The 19,864-nt window shown below is 47.3% G+C and overlaps 1 protein-coding gene across 1 annotated transcript in view; it reads right to left on the bottom strand.

Moving 5' to 3' along the window:
- The window catches only part of LOC144168003 (acetylgalactosaminyl-O-glycosyl-glycoprotein beta-1,3-N-acetylglucosaminyltransferase-like), a 31,318-nt gene extending 24,404 nt beyond the window's left edge, over window positions 1–6,914 (bottom strand). The window contains exon 1 of the mRNA XM_077697104.1: window positions 6,351–6,914. Within this exon, the coding sequence (XP_077553230.1) occupies window positions 6,351–6,914 (564 nt within the window). The remainder of the gene's footprint in view (window positions 1–6,350) is intronic.
- Window positions 6,915–19,864: the final 12,950 nt, after the last annotated feature.

Raw genomic sequence — 19,864 nt, 5'->3', positions numbered from 1 at the left:
AAACTTTCATATTTCGCAAGACACAACGTCAGCAGTTACACCAGTGAGGGGAACACTACAATCATAGCCATCAGCTGTGTTCACTGCACGCCAGCGTTCGAGTGATACAATGAAACTCAACTGAGACCCCAGTAAATCGCACGGTCGCGTGTGTGGCGGTGACTTTGGCAGCAGTGTCCCGTGACGTCATAGGGGACTTGCCATATAATGGCTGGGGAGTCTCCACTGCTTCGTGTGTTTTCCGTAATATTTACGTATTGTTTGAGGTTAACGGTAAAATTGGCCCCATTGTTATCGCTACAAAAGGAGTCTTTTGCTGCGTAGCAGTGTACCTCTACCCGTTAAGGGTCCTGCCGCGCCATTTGGCGTCGACAGAAAAGTCCCGCAAACACACAAAAAGGAATTACTGGCATCGCCAGGAATCGAACCGGAACCCGAATAGAGCAACGGAGCTACAGGCCGTCGCCTTACCGACTGGAGACAGACGGTGCACTCAACGAGCAGAGCGGCGGGTCTACCACCTGCGCTCATCGAAAGCCCTAGTGTGAAGTGCAAACCGCACAATGTACGATAACGTCGTTCACGCGGTTTGGATTTGCGGCGAACTGAACAGCGTCTTGAGAAGGGGAGGGCGCTCCTTGATGGCGATGCATGAAACAAGAGAGAGAGAGAGAGAGAGAGAGAGAGAGAGAGAGAGAGAGAGAGAGAGAGAGAGAGAGAGAGAGAGAGAGAGAGGGGCAGCGAGAGAGATGACGCAATAGCCACGCGTGCCGCCCCCCTCCTTACCCTTCGGCAGACGCTCCTACCCGCTTTCTTTTCGCCGTCGCTGCTGCTTCCGTCGTCTCTGGTTCCACTCTTTCTGTGAATTCAAGTAACGTCGCATGGGCAATCGTTGTAGGTTTCGTTTACAGCTGCGCAGTCAGTCACCTTCACAGCGTGGATTGGAGCCAATTTTTGTAAAAATGAATCACCCTTGTATTTTGTCTTCATGGCTCCTTTAGGACGGCCTCTTTCTCGGACTCCTCTCGGACACATACTGGGGGCACGGCTTTTTGTTCATCCTGTGACACTATAGTCCCACATACAAAAAATTAATTTGCAGTGCTCGCATCTAATTAAATCAGCAAAAGCTTCACCCCACATTAATTTTGAAGTGAAGCTTATATGGGTAGGGTTCCATGCATTGTGACGTTTCAGAACAAAAGCCCTAGAGGCCCCATGTGTCTTCGAAGTGCGAGGCACCCCATAGCGTGAGACATTGGTAAACGAACGTCCCGGTGTGTGATATTAGCACGCGGTCACCGCCGAAGTCGCATGCCTTCAAAAACATAATTTGGACCTAACGCTTATACGTCTTGTCACATGGATATGGGTCCTGGGTACATTAGTTAATGTACTATTATGAGCAATATGAAAGGGAACACAGGAACGCGTGGCAAACAGCCTCGAAACAGACTCTTAGCGATAGGCGGATGGCACTGTGAAAAACAAAGGGGGAAAGGAGGGCACTCTTCCACTAACTGTTGGCACTCCAACCATGCATGCTGGCGTTTCTACAAAGCAGCAGCTTACGTCATGTTGCCGATAATATGGTATCGTCCGACAGCCGATAAGACACCCGGCGAGAATTGGGACAGTTGTTAGAACAGCGTCCCCCTTTCTGCTTTGTTTCCGGTGGTGGCCGCTGCGTATCACTCATAGCTGGGTCTGAGGGTGTTTTCTACGCGTTCGTGCGTTCCCTTTCATATTGCTCATAATAGTACTCGCCGTGGTGGCTCAGTGGCTAAGGCGTTAATTGTGCTGCTGAGCACGAGTTCGCGGGTTCGATTCCCGGCCGCGGCGGCCGCTTTCCTGATGGAGGCGAAAAGTAACGCCCGTGTGTACGAGATTTCGGCGCACGTTAGAGATCCCCAGGTGGTCAAAATTAACCCGGAGCCCTCCACTACGGCGCGCCTCATCGCCTGCGTTGCGTCGGCGCGTTAAACACTAGAATCAATCAAATCTACATTAGTTATGTAACCACCAATTCAAGATAAAAGGCAGCAAATGCACCATAATGATAAGCTTGCTTTGATCTTCAAATGTGCTGCCCCTAACCCCCACCCCAAGCTTCATCACTTGGATATCTACAACCATGAACAAAATGTTACGGACCACGAAGATGGCAGTTTTACGTTAATTTTCTTCTGGTAGCAGCCCGAAATACTGCCGTGTGCATGCGAGAAGTAATGAAAAATACTGCACATGGTTCCCCGGGCTGCCGTGCGGCAGAGAAATCTCAAAATTACTGCTTTCATAGTCCGTAAACTTTTGCTCTTGGGTGTACGCTGAGTAGATTAGTTAATGATAGGCACACTATTAATGTTCAAAGCAGGGGGCTTGAACATGAAGCTTATACGTCTCATGACTTCGACTTGCGGTTTGGGTAGATAGCTATCAAAAAGGGAGATCAGTAGAATCACAATAGATGTGTGCGGGTGTCCTATAGGGATGGCCGCCGTCAACACGCTAGAAAAGTAAAATTAGCTGATACCTATCACCTAAATTCTGAGTCACCTCTCTGTCGTGTGCTGAAAAGCTTCGCTGGTCATACACCTCCACAGAGTGGAATGGCTCATGACTGTACAGCTTACGGCCGTTGTGAAGACTCACTTGTCCTAGTGATGCACACCCTGCCACCCCACAGAATGGTGTTCTACGTCAAACTTTTTGACACAAAAAATAACAGTAAGAAATCACTTTGAGCCGTACCTAGTGTTCATACCAGGATGTCTTCAATAGATCTTGTAAAATGTGTGTTCCGCCATGCAGGTGTTAAAACATTTTTTTAATTACACACTGGAACGCTCCCTGTTAAAACTGGAATGAAATACCGGCGTCTGTTTAGAGCTTAGTCGACAGACTGTGGGCTCTGTTTTCGACCAGGGTTCCCGGCCGCGGCGGCCGCTTTTCTGATGGAGGCGAAAAGCAAAAACGCCCGTGTGTACGAGATTTCGGTGCACGTTAAAGATCCCCAGGTGGTCGAAATTAATCGTAAGTAGCGCTAGAGACGGGACACAGAAGAGGAGACACACACGACGGCGCTAACTCGCAACTGACTTTATTACGCGAAAACACAAATATATACCCAAAAAGAAAGAACACGTGCCCAGGTCAAACCCGAAAATGCAGTTTGATAAACACAAAGGTCATAGGATTACGATTCGAAAAAAAACACACAAGATTACACGGCACATAGTCAACAACCAACCAGCGAAACATCTAAGTTAATGCATTTGACAAGAACAGAAATTCCTTTTCATGAAGTGCTACCGACGCGTGGCTGATGCACTTATCCTCGTGCTTTCTTATATAAAAAGCTTCGATTACCTCGCGTGTCAATTGGTGCCTGTGTCACCATAACACACTGGTGTTTTCAAAAAGTGGACAGCATTGCGCCTGGGTCTTATCTTTGTGGGTCGCGCAATGTCGAGTGATATGTGTATGAGGGTTGTTTTTGAGCGAACTCCGGTGTTCCATCAGACGAACATTGATGCATCTGCCTGATTGGCCGATATAAACGTTGTCACATGATAATGGCAATGAGTACACAATTCCTGTCTTGCACGGGACAAAAGGCGAAGCATGCTTAACATTGCAATATCTGTCAGACTTCTGACCGGACAACCTTCTTTCCACCATGTTACACAACTTACCAAGTTTATTCGGAGCGGAAAAAAGGACTCTAACCCCGAAACGCCCGGCAACATTCTTCAAACCATGTGATAAACGGTGGATATATGGAATCACAGCAGTTTTCATTTTTTCTGCCCCGAGCCCATTTTTTCTAGATTGCGCTGCCGCACCCACTACTTTAATTAACTTCTGGACAGTCTTGTGCATTATGTGCACCGGAAAACCGGAGGCGTCCAGCCTGGTAATTTGCGCCTGGAAACTATTTTCAGTTTTATGCAAACAGGACTTCAAGACCGCAGACCTTAACACGGAAAAGGCTATTCCACTTTTTACCAATTTGGAGTGCCCTGAACTGAAATTTAGAAGTGGTTTCGCAGATCTAGGGCAATACTCCCAGCAGACATGCCCAGGTTTCAAATGTAAGCGCAAATCAAGGAATTGTAGGCATCCCTTTGTCGGAAGCTCACACGTGAAATTAAGTCCAAGACTGTACTCTTTAAACAATTTAAGCACATCAACGGCTTGGCGCGAAACATTACAGTTCTCCACAAACACAAGAAAGTCATCCACGTATCTCACTATTTTGAAAGCCAATCCGCACAGGTTTTGCTGTATATGTCTGTCAATTGCACTCAGGAAAATATTGCTGAGGACGGGAGCCACCCTGGAACCTATACATATTCCAGTTTTCTGCAAATGCAACCCCCCTTTGCAGTCCACCTTTGTAGAGTGGAACGGGGGGTTGTATTTGCAGAAAACTGGAATATGTATAGGTTCCAGGGTGGCTCCCGTCCTCAGCAATATTTTCCTGAGTGCAATTGACAGACATATACAGCAAAACCTGTGCGGATTGGCTTTCAAAATAGTGAGATACGTGGATGACTTTCTTGTGTTTGTGGAGAACTGTAATGTTTCGCGCCAAGCCGTTGATGTGCTTAAATTGTTTAAAGAGTACAGTCTTGGACTTAATTTCACGTGTGAGCTTCCGACAAAGGGATGCCTACAATTCCTTGATTTGCGCTTACATTTGAAACCTGGGCATGTCTGCTGGGAGTATTGCCCTAGATCTGCGAAACCACTTCTAAATTTCAGTTCAGGGCACTCCAAATTGGTAAAAAGTGGAATAGCCTTTTCCGTGTTAAGGTCTGCGGTCTTGAAGTCCTGTTTGCATAAAACTGAAAATAGTTTCCAGGCGCAAATTAGCAGGCTGGACGCCTCCGGTTTTCCGGTGCACATAATGCACAAGACTGTCCAGAAGTTAATTAAAGTAGTGGGTGCGGCAGCGCAATCTAGAAAAGATGGGCTCGGGGCAGAAAAAATGAAAACTGCTGTGATTCCATATATCCACCGTTTATCACATGGTTTGAAGAATGTTGCCGGGCGTTTCGGGGTTAGAGTCCTTTTTTCCGCTCCGAATAAACTTGGTAAGTTGTGTAACATGGTGGAAAGAAGGTTGTCCGGTCAGAAGTCTGACAGATATTGCAATGTTAAGCATGCTTCGCCTTTTGTCCCGTGCAAGACAGGAATTGTGTACTCATTGCCATTATCATGTGACAACGTTTATATCGGCCAATCAGGCAGATGCATCAATGTTCGTCTGATGGAACACCGGAGTTCGCTCAAAAACAACCCTCATGCACATATCACTCGACATTGCGCGACCCACAAAGATAAGACCCAGGCGCAATGCTGTCCACTTTTTGAAAACACCAGTGTGTTATGGTGACACAGGCACCAATTGACACGCGAGGTAATCAAAGCTTTTTATATAAGAAAGCACGAGGATAAGTGTATCAGCCACGCGTCGGTAGCACTTCATGAAAAGGAATTTCTGTTCTTGTCAAATGCATTAACTTAGATGTTTCGCTGGTTGGTTGTTGACTATGTGCCGTGTAATCTTGTGTGTTTTTTTCGAATCGTAATCCTATGACCTTTGTGTTTATCAAACTGCATTTTCGGGTTTGACCTGGGCACGTGTTCTTTCTTTTTGGGTATATATTTGTGTTTTCGCCTAATAAAGTCAGTTGCGAGTTAGCGCCGTCGTGTGTGTCTCCTCTTCTGTGTCCCGTCTCTAGCGCTACTTACGATGAATCAAAACCAACTAGCCCAACTGTCAATTTTATTGGTCGAAATTAATCCGGAGCCCTCCACTACGGCGCGTCTCATCGCCTGCGTTGCGTCGGCGCGTTAAACCCCACAATCAATCAATTTTCGACCAGGGACAATTTATTACTATTTTGTAGATTGCGGATATGCTGTCTTTTTTTCTGGGACATTTTGCCGCGAACGCCGAGAAAAAAAACATGAATATTACACCTTTCTCAATCCAATTTTTGCCATTAGGCTATCCTGGTGAGCCACCCTCCGAGAAACTGTGGCATTTGTACATAGTGTGTATAATTCGCTTCACCAACCACCTGACTGGTTCTATCTTTTGAACGCTTCAGTGTATTCTTCTGTTTGCTTGACTATGTAGTACTCGTACTGTCCCGTTTGAGTGTATTCTCCCATGTAATGAAAAAAAAAGTTACAGCTCGATAAACTGATTATGTCTTCAATCGATCACATAATTACATGCGCAAACGATGACGTGAAGGACATTTCACTGGTAGTGCGCATATAAAGAAAGCCTGTCATGGGTAGAGTGCATTGTAAGCATCGTACATAAGGCATACCTTGAAAGGCTCGGCGAAGACGTCGTCGTCAATTCGCACAATCCGTTCGACGCCGGGGCAGTGGGTTTCCACCCACTGCATCGCAGCCACCCACTTGGTGGTCAGGTTGCGGTGGCCGTCCTCGAAAGGGAGCACCACCACGTCTCCCGTGGTGTCTGCCTCCACGTTGAGCCAGGGGTCTTCACCCTGACCGCCGTCTCGCCGGTCCACGAAGAACACCACGGTCCAGTTGAAGCGCACTGCGGCAGCCTCTTCGAAGAGCGTGTCCCGCAGGGCTGCGCGCAGCTGCCACGCTGGCGGCCTGGTGTGAACGCACACGAGCGCGTAGAGCGGGTGCCGGCATCTCTGGCTGACCACCCAGCCTCCGTGCTGCGCTGCTGTCTGTAGCTCTGGCGACACCTGGCCGGCGTCCACGCTGCCATTGACGGAGCCATTCCCATGAGCCTCTGGCAGGGAGTCTGGAGTCGGTGGCGAGGCCTGGAGCTTCCACAGCTTGTAGACGACCAGGGACCATAGCACCGTGCTTAATACAGCGGCGATGACAATCGCGATTAAAAGAATCATGGCCAGTGTATACGAAATGCGGGAATAAATGATGCAGATGCGATTGAAGGCCATAATTAAATCAACGCCCACGAACCTTCGCCCAAACCTGCCCCCAGAAAACGAGTTGATACAATGATAATGATGATGATGATGATGATGAGATTCCTTCAGGTGATGTCGCGCGTAATCGCTCAACCGAATTCGCCGGAGTGAGTGATTACTATTGAAAGTCGCGCGTTACATTCTTCTGATTGCAACTTCGAGGAATTGCGCTGTGTGCTCGGAAGCAGTAGTGGGATGGGGTAAGGTGATGTGTGGTCAGGTTATTCTATTGAAGCTGTCCAAGAAAAGGGTACGCCACAACAACGTCAGTATGTGTTGTTTAGAACCAGAATAAGCCGTCGTTTTTGCAACTCTCAGCAAAGAGAAAAAAGACATGCGTTTGATGCACTGACGTCTTGTGAACTTTGGTGTCAGTGCTGATACGAGTTCAGCATTTGCAGCTGTTTAGCTCACCCCAGCGCACACTCGTGGCAGGCCATCCACATGGCGATCTTGCGCCCAGTGGAATTTAACTTAAAGAGGCGGCGTGCAGTGGCGCTACCATTCAAAGGAGAACCCGAACATAGAGAACTGCCACCTGGCCTAAAATATAGAAGAGTCGAACACATTACAAGTAGCGCTTGGTGCTCCGACTTAGACACCCAATGTGTCCTTTACACGACGGAGGAAAAATGTGGACCTTTTCGAATATTTCATTTCTATTCTTGCATAAACGGAAGTCAGGAAACCAGTTACACTTATATAGCCACTTTATGGACAATTTTATAAGGACATATATGTGGAAAAGAAATGAAAGAACTACTAATATTGTTTGGAAGCCAGGAACGATGCAATGTTTTTGTAATGTTTATGGGAGCCATGCGACTGCGGGGAATATATGGGCTCTATCAACTTCGAGGTTTTCGTGTCTCTAGGTGTACAGCGATTGACCAAAACGAACACGCTAGAAATGAACACCAAAACACGTGCTATTTTTAATTCCTCTCTTTGTTGCTGAAGCACATAGCAAGTGTTATTTAAGAAAAAGACGTAGCGGCCTTCACGCACACAATACTAGTCGTACTCGGTAGATAATCACCAAACAAACAGGAATAGTCTAGAGGTCTGCTGTACGCACTGTTAGCAAATGAGCGGTGTAGTTGGAGATTAATGGGGGATGCCTTTGCCCTGCAGTGGCCGTAGATTGGCTGGTGATGAAGATGATGTTGCTGTACGCAGTTTTCTTTTTGCAAATACTGAGTTTAATCTCTTCCGCAGCTGCTGCACGGAAGTAACACACTTAAGCTCGAACCAAGCTTAAACAAAGCGAGGTTATTTATTCCAATTTCTTTTTACACTAAGTCAGTAAAATGTACCAAGCTCGAACCACGCTTACGACACCTTCGATGCACAGGCCTCCACCCTGGCAGGCCACCTGACCCTCATGGGTGGATATGGGGACCCCACCATCGCTCCCTCCTAGCGATTCTTCGCGAAGCGGAAGTTAAACTATACTTGTGACATAGCATTTATGCCAACGGGCATACTATCGCAATAAAAAAACGAAAAGAAAACCAAACAAAGCGAGGTTATTTATTCCAATTTTTTTTTACACTCAGTCAGTAAAGTGTCAGTAAAGTGTACCACGAGCGTCACATCATACCTTTTACGGCCCGCGCACCAAGTCATCGCCATGAAAATAATTTTCTACCCTCCAAAGCCCAATCATTTAAATAATTTTGTTTAGCTCTCCATTGCTGGATGGAGCGCATCGCTCGCTTATATAAGGTTTTCAGGCTCAAACTACGCACGGGCTAGAAAATTCGCTATTTTGATATATGAAAGTGCGATCGTGGGGTAAAGGTGTTAGTGTGATATCTCTATTGCATATTTAGAGTATAATTCTGTGTGACGGATGTTTTTATGACGTGCGCGATTATTTTAGATGCCACGCATCTCTTGCTCTGAGGCATGTCCCTCCTGCGTCGGCGTCGGCGGCGTCCGCACGCCACCTGCACGCTGTGCGCAACACTTTCACTCCGCCTCATTATCATAAACAACAGCTGCGTGCGCGCGCTTCGCTCGCTTCGCTCGCTTCGCTCGCTTCGCTGCGCTCTTGTCGCGCAAGTGCGCGCATGCGCGACTCTCCTCCGCTGTCTCCTCTCATTCAGGCGCTGTGAATATAAAGCGGGTAGCGCGCTGCGGCGGTTGAGTCAGCGCTCGCTCTCGTTCGACTTCGCGTCACTTTGCTTGACGACTGCGTCCTTCACTTGATTCTTCCGATGAAGACAAGATGGAAGCGACAGTCCCTTCAGGGAGTGGACTGACGCAATCCAATACCAGCGTCAGTCTAAACGCTCCCCCCTGATGCGTCGCATCGCATCAGGGTTCCCTCGCAGGAAGATGGACGTAATTTTGACTTCTGCTGTAGCCCACCCCCTTGGCATGAAGGGCTACGACGACTGAAATGAATGTCTGAAAATAAATAAACAGCAACAGACGTTTCCCACGTCTGGTTTCTTGCCGGACCCTTTTCAGTCGTGTGTGCGCATAGACGCAGTTCTCATTAACACTCACCAAGTTCCGCAAGAATACACACCGTGAGTACAAGAAATTAAAAGGGACAGTTATGACTCCTTACGCGTGGTAATGTGAAAGCGTTACATTTTATTTCAAGTTACCCAATCCACTAGGTCAATGGTAGGTCTGTTGTCATTATGTCAGTGTTTTTTGTAGCGACAATGTCTTAGTCATAAGAGGGATATATGTAGGGTTGTTCGCAATCAGGTTTTGTTTTTTTTAAAATCAGCGAGAAGGGGGGAGGGGTAAAATGGGGTGCTATATTTAAAACTGATAATCGGGGAGAAATAGTGTTTTGTTTTGTATGTTTTGTTTTGTAGAAGCATTCCGAAATTCGGGTTTTTTTCGGGTTAAATCGACAGATGTTGCTATGTAATACGTTGAGTTTGTTTTACCAGAAGGAGGCACGAACTTCTTAAATCTAGCGCGTTAGATTGGTGTTTGTTTCAAGCTAGTAATCGGTGGGACATCAGGGTTTTCTGGCAAATACTTCGGGAAATTAGGTGTGTCTTAGAAATCAATCAATATTGATGATGCTAAAAAGCGTTAATAACTTCTATGGAATGACACGTGTTATTCACAAAAAGCTGGTCATCGATTTTTTACACATCCTTGTTTACATGGATTATCATCGGCATGCGCAACATGTCGGTCTCCATTCGAGACCTGTCCGATCGCTGAATGTATTTCAGCCGGGAGAAAGTTCTCTCGACATCACGGGTTTCAGTAGCCAGGCACAACAATGTTGTTGCTGCATTTTCCAGCCTGGGGAAGCGAGCGGAGAGTCACGCCAACACTCAATGGGATCGACAGCTGTGCTTGTGGGTCATGCTTTCAGCAAGTACTGGTTCAGAGCCAGTATTGAGCAGATCGTTATTTTGAAAAGGTCTATTCGGGGTCAAAAAATCAATTGTTATGAAGGCGTCACCTCCTGGCCTTTCGCGATACTAGGTGTCCCTCATGCACTCGGTCTTCTTCTCTTTAAAAGTTTTTGTTAATGACAGCCACCCCGTTATCAGACACTGTTCAGCTATCTCAGTATGTGGATGATATGAAGCTCTATCGCGCGGTTTCTTCACCGGACGACCAGACCCTGCAGCACAATGACATCAACGCAGTATCGGCATGGTGCGACAGCAACTATTTGAAGCTTAATCGCTCCGAAACTACCGTGATATCACACACTCCTAAGACTGCCCGCTCACTTTTCCGTACTCTCTGCTCGGTGAACTCGTTAAACGCGCTACTGTGGTGCGTTATTTTGGTGTAATGATGGATGTAAATCTAGTTTTCAACTAGCATGCTAACTACCTGACCAACTACTGTCTGTACGCCTGGCGTGATTTTCCGGGCCACCAGTGGATGATTCATCGACCGATCATCCTTGGTCTCATTCTACCGCGCTCTAATTTTATCGCAGCTTGACTTTTACAGTGCAATATGGAATTGTTTAAGTCCTCCATTGTCCCTTCTACTAGAAAGGATTCAGAAGCGCTTCACTGGAACCGTATTTTGTCGCCACTCACCAGTGAGCCATTGTGGGCACGGCGGGCTTCTCAAGATTCTGCCTCTTTATGAGCTATCTATTAGGCGCTCCAGGCGCGACCTGGGTTTTCTTTTTAACAGTACCCGTTTTAAGGTTGACTGCCCTTGCTTTCTAAACTCTAATCGCCTGCGAGTGCCAAGCAGAACAGTGCGTCCGCATGGCTGCTTTCATGTTGACAGATCACTGAGCCTGGCACATGCTAGCCGATGCCTACATGCCTGACACGAAATTTTCGTGTTTCGTTTTTTCACTGCTATGCGTGCCTACCAGCCCACTAATCATAGAATGACACATTACACGGTCGAGCGCAACGTAAACATTCATTTACGGCGCCGTTTATGCGTGCCAGTTTCGGTTTCGACAAAACGAACGCCGAGCGGCCGCCATGACAGGAGGTATCACGTGACGTCACCATTCTTGCCGTACCGCTGCCGCTCTGGACGCGCGCGCGCCCAGACCGGCCACGGCCGGACTGGAGGAGCGGCGAACGCGCACGGGCGCCCGCCGCTCCTCCAGCCCGGCCGTGGACCGGCCGAGGTCTTCACCGTCCCTACGCGCCCGGGCAGCATGACGTCAGTCCCAAAACCATGACGTGTACACACGCCGGAGCAGCGCGCGCCAACCACAGCCAGCTCGTCGGCTTCGTCACGGGAGCCCCGACGTCGGCTGTTTGGGGCAAGTAGCAGATGATGTCATGTCGGCCCGCTCTCGGCTTTCTTTTTTTTTTATTGCGCCATTTTGCCGCAGGGCTTGTGCGGGCAAAGTTTAAAATGGATTTAAAATGTTACGCCGAACGGTTGCTGTTGAAACTTTCTGGGGGATATCGCGTGATAAAAAGGAAGCATTTTACATAGTTACCTCAGATTTGAAATTTCGTATCAGTACTCCTTAAACAGTCTGTTTTTATCTTCTGTTGACATTTTTTGCAATGACATGGTTCTTTTCAACCGTGCCTTCAAAAATTTAATATTTTGAATGCGCATGTTGTGGAGAGGTCGCAAGTGTATTTTTCCTCTTGTTGTTGTGGTTCTGCACCAAAAGAACCACCTTGCTTATGCTCGTATATGTTCATTAGTGCATACCCTTCACACGACCTCCGAGCTCTTGTTGTTGAGAAAATGTCATGCCTTCCTCGATCCCTCTCCTCTTTTGTATGTAGTATCTACACATTTATTTTTGCCCACTTTTGATTTATTTCCCTTCCTACGTGCTGTATTTTTGTTTGCCTTATATTCATGTACCTAGTGCATCACCCCAGATGGCCCAAGGCTGTTGGTGAGCACTTCAAATTAATAAAATAAAATAAAATAAATAAGAAAATAGAGGGGACTTTTGTCATAAGTCTATGTTCAACGTCGACGAAGATAGACAGCATTTGCGGGAACGTCTTGTTATGCGTTCGGTTAGACAATTCGGCAAGCGGTAGTACGCCGTAGTTCTTCGGTGACCCGTATTGCTGTAGAGTAAGACTCCTTGCATGGGCTCTTCAGTAAAGGCCGTTTCATGGTTTGTGATTAGGACTTCAAGGGTTCCATATCGCAGCACAACTTACTTCTTCTGCGTTCCTCTTGGGATTGTTGCTGTTGTAATCCTTTATTTTCAAGGGAGGGCCATGCGACAAGGAAACAAAATACGGGAAGAGGAGGGAGATGCAGGGAGGAGTAGCCGATTAGCAGAAAGGACGGGTCCATGAATGGCATAGAAGAGGTCACTGCAGTCGGTAGAGCAAGGATAGGGTTGGGGCCGTATGTGTCAGGTAAACTACCGCGGTAGAACCCGGTCCACACTAATCTTGAGAGACCACTCTCTAGGCCGAACACCCCTTAGGGCTATGAGAACATTCGGGTCTTTGAGGGGGGGGGGGGGGAGTTGTCTTGAAAGGCATCGGGGGGCACAACGTTTATGAGTATGGAGCGGTAGAAAGAGAACGCGGCACAGCGCCAGATTTAGTAGTTGAGGGTGGCGAACAGTGACATTTGACAGCAGAGGCAGTAAGGAGGTAGAGATCTTGCCAGGTGAATACATTTTCTCATGATGCGGGGTGTGAGGGCTGCGTTGGCAATAGTTTTGTTCACGCAGATTTCGGAAGGGGGAGCCAGAGCCGAGTATCCAGCTGGAGTAACGTAAGCAAGACCAACCTTCCGGGCTTGGAGTGCGTGGTCAAATTGAAGACGTACGTCAGGAGAGGGGCGCGACGGTAGAGCAGCGGCCTCTACATAGCGCTTCATGTAGTCTGTCGCTACGACAACACACTTGTCCTCGGCTTGTGAGATAAGGAAAGGTTCTGGAAGGTCGGTTTGGGTCTGTTGGAAAAAGCCTCGATGGTACGGCGATGGGCTGCGGAAGTCCGGCGAGTTTTGTAGGCGGCGTTTTGCAGCACGGTCGCTGGTAGTCACGGCAGCTCTGGTCGTTGTGCGAGGCATCGGGTGTAAGTCGGGTTCAGTAGTATTTTACCAAGACTTCATATTGAAAGTACTAAGGCAGTGAATTTACAATGGTTAAGGAGCGTGTGATAGTCAGTCTGCGGCCGAAGTTTTCCTGTCGGATTTGCACGCAATCGTAACATTGAATTCTTCCAGGCGCAGACTCGATCGTCCAAGACGGCCAGATGGATCCCTGAAATTTGTAAGTGAATACAGCGCATCATGGTTTGTTACCCCTTAAACAGACTGCCGTAGACGTACGGGCGAAATTTAGAAATGGCCCCTATTACGTCGAGGCGTTCTTTTTCAGAGGCAAAATAGTTACTTTTTTAGAGTCGGCGGCTGCAGAATTAGCAAAAACGTCGAAAATCCGTCAGCAAAGTGACATGCACAGCCGAGTGTCGGCGAATTCCTCATCTTGAAATCAACGATCTATTGCCGCACACCACGCTCAGCTTTTGTTCAAGCTTCTGTGTTAAAAATGAAGAAAAAAAAGGTGACATCGTGAGTAAAACCAATCTCAGCACCATCGTAGCCCTCGTCGTTAAGGGCGCCTTTGATGTCGTCACGCACACAGCCGTATTAGTACTTCAAGAAGCTCAATGCAGCCCTTCTACTTACAACTATGTACGCTCACGTATCACCAATCGCACAGGCGCTCTAAAGTCGAAGCACTTCACCCTGACACGTTTCGAATACCTCCCAAAGGAACACCACGAAGCTCCGTCGCCCCCATTTTTTCAACACTATCGCTTTCGTCTAGATTTCTTTTCTACTTGAAACCTTTGCTGGCCACCACTATGCTTTTTACGAAGACGGCGTAACATCTTAAACAACCACATTATCTCAATAAGATTGACAGTTGGGCTAGTTGGTTTTGATTCATCGTAAGTAGCGCTAGAGACGGGACACAGAAGAGGAGACACACACGACGGCGCCGTCGTGTGTGTCTCCTCTTCTGTGTCCCGTCTCTAGCGCTACTTACGATGAACCACATTATCTCCACGTACACAACAAGACAGCCTTCACCAAGCCATCGACAGCATCCTCGCATATCTCCGACCTCGAAGCATCATTAGTGCCCAGGCCAAGTGAGCACTCCTCCTCTTCCACTCCCAGCCTCCGTGGGAGACCTCCATATTTTACACTGGACACAGCCCTAACAATAGATTCTACTCCTATTCTCAAAGTTCAGACTCTTCGCATACTCAGGGTCAAATTCTATCATTATGGCTCTGGCGCCGCAGTCCATCCACAGCAACAAGGCACTGTCACCCAACTTATCAATTTCATTCCATGCGTCACTAGCCCACTCCGAGGCCTCGGCGAAGACTATCCAGCGCTATTATTCAAGCACCTTTACAGAGTCATCGCATATGCCGCACCATACGCTGCCCTGCAGCTTCAAAAGGGGAGAAGCCCGACATCCTGACATAGAAACGCATAAAATAGCACTTGTAGCACTTGGTCTCCAAACTCAAACATCTACTTCTTACCTTGAACTCATACTTCATTACACTCCCGAAAAACGTATCAAATAAAGTTATTCGGTCTGTCTGTCTGTCTGTCTGCCACCAAATCTCAAGGCAACAGCCAAGTCAGTGGATCTCTCCCAACTACCACCTGCTGTCACATCCTCTAGACCTTCAGGTAATCTACCCCACGTGCTTCACAAGTACTCGAACATATTCTGTCCTCAATCCAGGCTCACACAGCTGTATCCCCTATTTTCCGATCATGCACCTGGAATTTAACCAAGGGAGGAGGCTCTCCCGAGTTATACCCCTGCTACACTGGGGTCTAAATGTCATTTGAACCAAATGTCATTTGGCTCAAATGCCAAGTTGGGCTGCTACACTAGGTTTTTAAATGCCATTTGGCTCAAATGACATTTGAGCCAAATGAGCACCGAGAGAGACATTTAGGATTTCAAATGCCATTTCCAGCACTCTGGGACGCGTCTTCGATCGGCAATAAAAAATATAATACTTCCGTACGTAAAACAAACAAAATATTGTTGTTTGTGAAACTTTGTTCACTGTTTGTTTACTTAAAATACGAAATCAACATATTTAATTTTCATACTCTCAAAACCAGTGGGTCAGTTGCAAAAAACACAAACAAAAACAACGCAAGACAGCCATATTTAGAGTCAAAACTGGTGTCTCTTCTAATTTGATATCATTTTACTGCCTCGGACTGCTCCTAAGTTTGATTGTTGTATTAGTGTACGAAAACGGAACGGGGCAACAACAGCGCCACTACAGCACAGCGAACAGTTGTGAAAGCTTTCAAATGCCATCGAAATTGTAGTGTAGCACGGCTGATTCTGAATGGCATTTGAAGCAACCCATCTGAGTCAAATGACATTTGGTTCAAGTGACATTTGGACCCCAGTGTAGCAGGGGTATTACACGTTTATACATCAAATGTCATTCCACCATGTCACCCGCTAATCGAGGGTCCGTCCCAACCCAGTAAGCCATGTTCGTGCCCTGCCGTACAACCGAATGCTGCGACAGGCTCTAAATACATTACCATTATTACAGACTTTCAACAAGCCTGCTACAAAATTTTACGTGGGCACATCTCACTGGCCACTTAATGGGTACCCAAATCCAGTAACCGACTCTGCAACCCCGTATCGTCTGAACTCCAGGAAACTTGCCCCTCCTGTAGAATGCGGACGAGGCTCACACCACCGCGCGCACTCATCCTCACAGGGTATTTTCATCAGGGTCAGTACCCACGGCACAGTTCGCCACATGTCTCGCTGTATCGTCACGCCATCACGACATTCTTTACTACTTTTGCAACCTTTTGCTTCCCTAGCCTCAGCCTCACCCTTGACTAAACACGTAGGAAGAAGTCATCTCATCCCGTTTCTCGCTTCTATCCCCAACCTTTCTGTCGAGCAGTGAAAGGGCCTGACGATCAATTTCAACCATGCTGACGAGATCCCTGGGGTCACTCCTACTAGGGCCTGCAGCCAAGGCCAAACACTATTTGGAGCGGCGAGTCCGACATACCGAGTAACGGCTCAACCATCACCGTTTGCTCATAAAACGTTAAATCATTCTCTTTATCCTAATGAAGCCACAAATATGTCATATGCAGTATTTTTCATGGTTTGAAGCACACAGACGGCAAACACAAAGTAGACCGGACAGGCGCAACTTTGTGTTCGCCATCCGTGTTTTCTGTTTTGCTTTAAACCACAAAAAATACTCCTCGAGTAGCCGAGAACATTATAATAAACAGTATTCTAGCAAAAAAACGCGAATGGCCTCGCCTTTGGTGACTCGTTTCTTAACCCGGACGGCTGAGTCGAGTAACGGTTCAGACACTCTGCAAACACAACACAATGCCGGGGAATAGGGTTGTGGGCGGTAGATCTGTACTCAGAAAGCCACGACAAGAGTAGGCGCGTCGTGACGTCCCTCCCATAAACAATAAACAATAGAAAGGTGGGTGGGCAGTTTTGTACTACATATTAGGGCTTGGATACAACGCAAGGTGTAATCGCAGCCCTACGAACAACTTAGTTTGCCCGAATAAACCTCGCTTCTCTACGTTCGCCTCATTTTGTAGTCAGCTTTGTGATCCTGCCAAACGCAGCGTTTGATGGAAAGTACCGAGAGAAATGTATGAGTTTTATTCACTATTGTGCTTTGATTCATTGTACCTGGATTCGTACAACTGTCAGTGGGAGAATGGTACTCTGTTTTGTCTGGAAAGAGACGTCACGAGTTCAATTGACTTTTTCTACATTTGATACATCTGCCATATTTTCTGCCTGCGTTCCTAGCAACAGCATGTTTCAAATTCTTCATCTCTTTTTACGTGTATTTCCCTCCGGGAAACTGAAACTGCGGCATTGTTCAACAGCCTCATCGTACAAAGGTTCGAGTAACAAAAGACGCATCACAAACGGCGCGACTCATTGTTGTTACCGCGATTTCTGATTCTACGGCTTCAGTTCTCATGCAAAACGATCCTGCTTTAGACGAGTGACGATGAAGCACGTGACCGCTGTTTCACCACTCATGATCTGGACTGCGCTGATGGTTGCGACTCTCCCGGTAAATTAACTCTCCTGTGTTGCATGCTGTATATTTTTACCTCATTAGAAAGTTTGTCACATTTCGTGGTTTGTGCAAAGCAAGGCAAACTTAAGAACATTTTAGAAACCCTTAACATTGCTTTCATCATGGCAGAAATGAAAGGGGGCACCTGTCAAATGAATATTTAGGCAAGTTGGGAGATTCCACTTGGACCACAGCATAAACAATTAGGGGGGGGGGGGTTATACCTGTGGAACTTAAGCTGTTGCCAGATGTACCTTGTCTTAATGCTACGCGAATATAGTTTCAGCACTTTTCGATGACTGAATTCTACTTCGTGTTAGTGAGCCCAGATACTGCGCAATTTCACAGAAACATCATTCCGAGGATTTATAGAATTTTTATTGATGAGATAGCACTACTAGCGCGCGGAATGGCTACGCTGGTTCATGGGCTGTGCTCTCCCACCACTGTTCACTCGTGGCTGTATGTTAGTTAGATGAAGCTTTTATTTTACAGAAAGGCGAAAGCCACTGACGGGGTGCTTGGTGTTGAGAGGGAAGGGGGATATAAGCTTCCGGAGCTCTTGTACCGTGGCCGTATGAGATATGGCTGCAGTGCTTACAGCGTCGCCATGACACAGGGTATTAGGGGCGAAGCCCCTTCGGGGGCTGGGGATGTTGGCGTCTCCTGTCGTTGTCGTCGTCGTAATTGTCGTTCGTGTCATGTAGTCACGGTACTAAAACACCGGGAAACTCGCTTACGCCTCGCGCTATAACGTAACGCGTACTAAAAAAAACACCGGGACACTCGTTAACGCCTCGCGCTAGATAGCTTCGTGCTTCAAAGGAAAGAAACATTTACAGCAAAGCTGTATACCTCTGCCCCACAACGGTTTCATCTCCGTTCGCGAAAACGCCAAGGCTCCAAGAATAAACTTATACACTGCATGCTTAGCCCCTCCCCAGGTTTCACGCTGGTGGAGATGGCCCGGAATTTCTTTTAGTCTCAGACTTTTCAACATTAGCGCTCGTGCTTTCAACACTACATTCGTATTTATAAACACATGGAAAATACTCTCGGTCAATGTTGGTCCCTAATGGCATCTGGGCTGTATTATGGGAACTGTTAGTAAATCATTGTTTGAAAATCACTGCAATGAAGCAAACAATACACGAAGGAATACATCACAGGCGTAATATACGAGCTGGTATAGCGACGTTTCTTAAAATTGGCTAATCACCGCTGCGCTGCGCACATCTTAAAAACTAGGAAATGGCCGTATTCACGCAACCGTAACGATGCTCGGATTTTTACGGCCATCCACTTGCTAGCGAAATCCCATTTACGCGCTTTGGATCCGCCCTTCCTGACATGCACTTAGGAATACCCATAAATATTTGAACGGACCCTTCTATACCACGTCGGCGTAGTTATCTTTGCCAGCTATCGTACACCTGGTCGGTCATGACTGCCTTTTAAATGAATCATCGTAGGATTGTTCATTTTACAGCGAAGCTGTCTATGACTAGGCAAAACCACCTGCGTGACTGCGAGCCGAAAACGTGTGAAAGCACGGGTTGCGCATGCGCGAAGGAAACCGACTGCGAGGACCCCAAGCCACAGAGGGAAAGGGAATGTCAGCGTCATTCGCGGGGATGCGCGCCATGGCCATGTGTTTGTGACGTAGTTGGCGAGCCACAGAGGGAAAGAGAGCACTACACTCGGGTACGAGTGAAGAACGGAAATAGATCATGTATTGTATCACTCGGCAGAAGCGACAGTCCCGGATGTATATACGCGCGCGCTTTTTGAAACGAGGTCGCGCTTAATGCTTAATACCGTATTCTTTTTCACACCTAGTTCTTTTGTTGTCGCTGCAGAAATTTATCAGCACATCAAGTGTGAGAAATCACGGAAACGACTCGCGCCACGTACAGAATACTCGCAATAAGGCACTATTTGCGCCGCGTGGAGTTGCAATCTGCTGCGATGATGAAGCGCAGGAGCAACTTCTGTTGTGGTATTAAGCAGAGCACTTTCGGGGCTCGGCTTGTCGTAGCTCGCTTGCTGGACCCAAGTAGGGCCACAAGGCGTTCCGTTGTAGCGGCTGTCGTCGCTGCGTAACCCAGAGGCTTCGAAAGCCGGGCGGTTTATATAGTCATAAGCGTTAGAAACTCGTGAACCGCTGCCGCTTGTGATACATCTCCCCGTTGTTTAGTGCAATAAAAACTGCCGGTACATTTCAGGCAAAATACACGTAACTAACCGGCGTGCCCGCGTTCATTTAGTTAGGAACGCTCGCTGGGTTGG

Source organism: Haemaphysalis longicornis, unplaced genomic scaffold, assembly GCF_048455015.1.
Source record: "Haemaphysalis longicornis isolate Haplotype H1 unplaced genomic scaffold, Haemaphysalis longicornis Haplotype H1 scaffold_2, whole genome shotgun sequence".
NCBI classification, from domain to species: domain Eukaryota; kingdom Metazoa; phylum Arthropoda; class Arachnida; order Ixodida; family Ixodidae; genus Haemaphysalis; species Haemaphysalis longicornis.
Note: the sequence above shows the minus strand (reverse complement) of the source record. Positions and strands in the feature narration are given on the sequence as shown.